The sequence below is a fragment of the Pteropus vampyrus genome, unplaced genomic scaffold (genome assembly GCF_000151845.1).
Source record: "Pteropus vampyrus isolate Shadow unplaced genomic scaffold, Pvam_2.0 Scaffold595, whole genome shotgun sequence".
NCBI lineage: Eukaryota > Metazoa > Chordata > Mammalia > Chiroptera > Pteropodidae > Pteropus > Pteropus vampyrus.
This window is the reverse complement of record NW_011889376.1, coordinates 77139-83852: the sequence shown is the minus strand read 5'-3', so window position 1 is coordinate 83852 and position 6714 is coordinate 77139. Positions and strand designations below refer to the sequence as shown.

The 6714-nt window shown below is 31.5% G+C and overlaps 1 protein-coding gene across 1 annotated transcript in view; it reads right to left on the bottom strand.

Annotated features, from left to right (window-relative positions):
- LOC105308597 (olfactory receptor 5AS1-like) overlaps nt 1-6714 on the bottom strand; it is an 11899-nt gene that overhangs the window by 4736 nt on the left and 449 nt on the right. Inside the window, 3 exon segments of the mRNA XM_023525676.1 lie at nt 2354-2369; nt 6455-6489; nt 6492-6643. Coding sequence (XP_023381444.1) covers nt 2354-2369; nt 6455-6489; nt 6492-6643 — 203 coding nt within the window.

Below are 6714 nucleotides of genomic sequence, written 5' to 3'. Positions count from 1 at the left end.
TCTATATTTTAGATCAGTGGCTTTGGGAAGCACAGTGAATCCAAGTCTAACTTCATCCAAGGAAAGAAAGAATGACTTGTTGGAAGTGACAAGAATGTTTTTTCTTGTCAATAAAAGCCGTTTGTAAAATCTAGAATCAGAGTTTCATAACTTGGAAATAAGCTCAATTAAAAAAAAATTTTTAGAGATGAAGGGACATTTGCATGTTTTTTAATGAGAAGTTTTTTCTTCTGCAAGTCTGTGTAGTGTAATGAGAACAACACACTGGTGTGTATTAGAACTGAGAAGGCTTGAGTTCCAATATAGCCCTGCCCTTGGCCTGCTGTATATTTCACCATGTATAACATACCATACAAAAAACAAAAACAACAGAGTTTGTATAATTTTGCCATTTATCATTTAGAGAAAAAGAAGAAAAAATTGAGTTGCTGCCAATTTAACTGCTATGAGGTTTCATGTGGTAGACGTGCACTGATATGATATTGATGAACAAGATGCAACACCAGGACCCAGAAAAAACAAGTGTGATTCCAAAAAACTGGCAGTAAGATATCTAGTAACAACTTTATCTATTGAACTCATAATAGAAAACTATAAATAGAGAAAAACATTACCAAGGATCAAGGTATGACTTTCTACCAGGATGTTAGAATTACAGTGAGAATACAGATTCATTCTGTCACTAAATTCAGGGCTTTGATTTAACTCAGTGTCATCTTCCTAATTAAGAGACTGCTTTAGAATATTAATAAGCATGAGTAGTCTCTTAGAAAAACAAATACTGGAAATAACAGTTTTATAACCTAATGGTATGCTCAAATGCAATTTTACAACTTTTAGATTAATGTCTTGAAATGTCAGGATGAAAATGTGGTATTTGTTTAAAATATATAAAATTCCTTCACAGTAATTTATTTTTGATTTATGACTCTAAAGGGATGGTGGAAAATATATAATCATTAGTGAGGAAGGACATAGTTACTGATAAGATACTGGTGAGAAAAATCATAAATTAAAAGCATTTATCATTACAGTGAAAAAATGAACCAGGCCAAAATGCCTATCAAAAAAGTTAATGATTTTCAAAATAATAAACTTGCCATACTGTAGGTTCATAGTTGTTAACCAGAGTTAAACTATCTCCTTATATGCTTTCATGGAGATTTGCCCATAGAATATCATTATGTTGACACAATATTTGTAAATGAATTTATTATAAAATATTATAAACAAACATTATATATAATTTCTTGTTCATAGTATTGCTTATATTATTATAGAATATTATATATGTATAAATATATAACTGATTGTTATGTGAAATATGTTGTACATATAAATTCATTAGTATATAAATGTATTTATACTTCAAAATAATGTATACTGCATGGTTTTAAATAAAATGTTTACAAGACACGAAGAAGCAAAATATTAATAACACACACTAAAAAACTTAACAACAATCACAGATAAAAAATGTAAAAACCCACTATCAATGACAACCTTGACATACTAAAAGGCCCAAAACTATTTAGCTTAGATAGTCTAATTTGAAAACAATATATTCTGATTTGAAGACTATTATATTCAGGCACACTAGAGTTGTAGTGGGAAGGAGTATCAGCTTGTGATAGCAAAAACAGTCGAGCTCTGGGAAACAAGTATGTATGTATATACTCAGGTTTGTTACAGACTCAAGGAAAATAGAAAATTATTCTTAAAATATTATTAGTGGAATCATAAAATAAAATTAATGTAAAGGATTTCAAAAACTAATACATAAGATTGAGAAGAAATGATCTTCCTTGTAGTATACTTTAAATACTTTACAATTCTCAGCTACCACATTCTCTATTTTCCAGAGAATAAATGAAATTTTCTGTTAATATGCAAGTAGCTTAAGTTTCTTTATGAACCAAATATTAAATACCATAAAAATACACACAGTCTCTTTCACACCCAAATATTAAGTACAGATGTTAGGTAAATATTGCTCTTTTCACAAAATAAGAACGTTTGAAAGATAAATAGTCTGTTTGGGAAAAATACTGAAATCATACAGCTGATAACAAATTCTTTTAGTGTGGAATAACAGGAAATATCAAAAGCTTTAATAAACCTTCATTACCACTTCCTAAACATACTCACAAATAAGCCAAGTTCAGAGTAAGCAGAGTACTTAGAGAAGACCAGGTTTTCATGGATCTTAAAGGACTTGTCACTGAGAGTAGAGAGTTTTTATGTTTCTTTTTCTTCTGGGAACAAAAACTGTAGCTCATTGAGTAGATGTGAATCTCAGATGTCTACAGGTTGCATAATTAGCATCTTTTCTGGTCTCTTGAGACTAGAACTAATCAGAGCAGCAGGTCCTCTCAAGAGCTGTTCGGTAGATACCTCTGGTTTCCCTTTGAAATGGTGTATCAGTCACATATTTGCTACTCATAATAGTGTTTGAAGGTACTAATGGTGAAATAACTGAAGTTTCCTTTTTCCTTTAAAATAGGAACATGCATATATATTATTCTATCTACCTCACTGATTCATAATAAAATTGATGTAATTAATGCATGACACTATACTCCAAAACTTTTAACAATATTCACATAGAATTTTTATGAGAGATTACACACACACACACACACACACACACACACACACACACACACAAATAATTGAAATGCTTTGGACTTATTTATGTTAAAATCTATGTCTTTCTTCTCTATAATAATTCTATAGGCATCCTTGAACTGTGAACAGTGTGATTATTTTACATAATTTCACATAGGTTTATTAGTTCTTTGCATAATTTTGTAGTTAGCTCTCTTCAATCATACAAATAATATAGCAATTATTTATGTGTTTGGAAAAGGTTAGGAGATGGTTTTGTTAAGTTCTGTTAATCTGTTAGCCTGTCTTAGGTATTTTAGCATAAAAATAGAGTAAGTTATAATATATGCAGAGAAATAAAATAATGAAATCTTGTGTCAATCCAAACATTGTACAGAATTTAAAGAATTATGACAATATTATGATATAGTTGTGAAGATCCTGATAGAACAACATTACGTGCCTTTAGATACAGGATGGAAAATATTACCATGTTATAAGAGAACGAACTTAGTTAGAACTGATACCAATGGAGAGTTATAAATTATGGCATGTCTTCGTCATAGGTAACAGTGTTGGCAGCTGAATAAGAGAAGTTGGATTCCCAGTCAATACTCACTCCCAATCTCTATCTTTATGCTATCCATATGGCGAGTATTGTCTCATGTGTTTCAAGAAAATATTTTTTAATCTGAGAAAAAATATTTATGGATGTATTCTTTAGGAGATATTTATTATATCTTTAATTATGACCTACAAATGATTTTGTCTGAAGTCACTAGAAAAATTGGCATTTTTCAACTCATGCCATAAAATTCATTTGCCCAAAACCTCCAATTATCAATGTAAGAGCAATAAAGTTGTAGAGTTGTCACACAGATGTCCTTATGACTTGAATTATATGCAGATATTTTTAGAGAGGGAACAGCAGTTTTAGTTTTTAAGTTTGTGTATTGCATTATTTTTATGACTAGAATGTAATATAGCTTCTCAGCATTTTCTCTCTCTTCCCATAGACAGAAGCAGAAAAATAAATCTGCTTACATGTAATTGTAAGAAATATCCTAATTTATTATAATTTTCTCTCAACCATGGCCTACTTCATAAAACATATATATTCGGCTGTGCTTCTACATGTTTGTTTTCGTTAAATTTATATGGTAATTTTCTCTGGTTATGGGTATTATCAAAATAGGTCACAAAACATAGATATTAAGAAAATAATGCAGAACAAAATTAACAAAATGACATTTGAAGACTTGTTACAAAATATTATTCTGATTTAGCTTCAAACAATGTCCTCATTCAAATGGTTTCATTTGCCATATGGACAAAGAAATAACATTGATCATATTTAGTGATTCTCCCTTAGCAATAATTTTGCCTTTGAGAGAAAATTTGGCAAACTTTGTATACATTTTGGTAATCATATTAGGTTGAATGTTACCAGTATCTAGTGAGTCGATACTCAGGAAGCTGCTAAACACCTTAAAATGTACAAGGTAATCCTCTCCCTTGCCCCGCGCTCCTATTTCCAAACGAAGTATTGGCCCAAAATGTCAATACTGCTACTTTTAGAAACTCTAGGATAAATAAACTCATAACAATTTTATGCTTACAAACACATTGTAGTTTCCTTATTTTAAAACAACTTCTTTTGGAAAACAAAAAATATGTCTTAGATTAAATGGGTCTCTATTAAGGAAGCTGATGTGCATCTTCATGCAAACTTGTGTCCATGAAGACAATGGAAGGATGATTAGAATTCAGTTCATTTTATATGATAGTCTCATCCATGTTTTTTAAAGAGAGTACACTAAAATTAAAAGAGCAATTCGAAATGCCCCATCTGTTTCAGAAACTACTCAAAAAACAAGAACGAATGAATGGCATATTACTCTACACTCTGACAAAGTCTTCACAGTGAGGAAAATGTTTTATCATGATGAAGAGCCACTAAGTTGAACACTGGATTCCAGTGTTTTTGCTCTGTGGCAATGTCTCACATCATTTGGAAAGCCTCAGAGATTTTTTTCAAGTGCCTAATCTCTCGGGAGTCAAAACCTGATTATTGCCTTAAATTTAAGTAGTGGTAAAATACCGAATAATTATGTGCCATTACATCATTACAGGTACTGTGTCAAAGCTTTACGCACACAGTATTCTAGGAGATTTATACATATATAATCATTTAATTCTCAAATCATACATATAGTAGTAGCTTTACATGTATTCATTCATTTAAACCTCCAAACAATCCATTTCATTGCACAGTGTCTAATTATCTCCATCTACAGGATTACAATCAGTATAAAATAATGCAGTCATTTATTTTCATAATAACTAAAAACTGCACACTATATATTCATGTGTATACAATATACTCCTTCAATTTTGTTCACATAACACAAAAAGAAAATGAAGACTGAAAGATCAAACGCAACTGCAGAAAAGGTCTGCTAATTCCATCATTGAAATTGATCCCAGAGAAAGAAATGCATATACTTTCAACTGGTTTACATTGTCAATTTGTAGAATAGAATGATCAGATCAATTTTTCACCTTTTCTTGAAGATAGAACTTTAAAGATTTTGTCAGTAACGTGTGTGCAAATAGTAATGTATATTTTACAATCTTGATGATCTTTATAAAGTTAGTTGGTTTTCATATGTACCCACTGTAAATGGAAGAGTAGAGGATCCCTTATAAGAATAAACAAGCCCACAGAGAAACCATATGTTATAACTTCACTCTTTTAATATAAAACGCTTTTGCTATGTGATTGATATCTAATTTTCTGAGAGTTAGTGAAACCACCATTGCCATTATGAGTAATATCAAATTTCTCTGATGGTATACCTTCTGTAAGTCCAGAACCTACATGTATTTTCCCAAAGAGAAAACTAGATTTTCTCACTAATTTATACATTTATCTATCTATCCATCCATCCATCCATCCATCCATTACCAATCCATCCATTCATCCCTTCATTAGTCCCTACATCCATTTATCCATCTATTTATTCATCCATTAAACACACATGCAGTGAGGATGTGCCATATACCAAAAGCTCAGAAGTATTAAGAAATAAACCAAAATATAGACTCCCTGCCACTACAGAGCTTTCAATATGAGTGAGCTAATAAACAACTCAATGTATACCTTCAATACAACATGATAAAGTATATAATGAATCACAGTACAAAGTTTTTTAAGAACATTAATTGGAGAACAATTAATATTATTTATTTTAATTCAAGAATGTTTCATGGAGTGGAAAAATTTTGGAGAGAACATTTCTGTCAGATAGGACAAGAGCACTTTAAAGTACTGATGATGAAAAATTGTCTTCATTTCTGGAAAATGGAGATAATATAAAAATAGTTGACATATGTGATGTTCATGACATAGTGTTGTTAATGAGATTGGAAGGGCAGGTTATACTTTAAATATTTTTCAGTGATTCAAATTCTTATTAATTTGAAAGCTTTTAAATAGTTTTTATAGGGCATTTTTTACATCCTTGTTTCTTAAGCTATAGATTATTGGGTTAAACACGGGAAAAAAAGAATATAGTATAAAACACTGCAACTACCTTATCGGTGTTTGGGGAATAGCTGGTGGTAGGATGTAAGTACATAAACAATAGTGTTCCCTAGAATAAGGTGACTGCTATGAGATGGAAAGAACAGGTAGAGAATGTTTTGCTTCTGCCATCTGAGGACTTGATGCTCAAAACTGTGATAAGGATACAAAAGGGAGAGATAAATATGACCATAAAAGTGCTGGTCTGGATGAAGCCACACAAGGCAAAGAGCAGAAGCTCGTTGATATGGGTATCTGCACGCCAAAAGAGGTGGAATATCACAGAAAAAATGAAATGGTTGATAATATTGGAACCACAAAATGGCAGCCTGAATGTGAGGCAGACATGGACCATTGAAGTCCTACTTCCACTGAAGTATGCTGACACAATGAAGTCGATGCAGACTCTCCTAGACATCAATGTAGGATAGAGCAATGGGTTACAGATGGCTGCATAGCGGTCATATGACATTGCTGCCAGGATAAGGCACTCAGCATCAGCAAAACAGCAAAAGAAAATC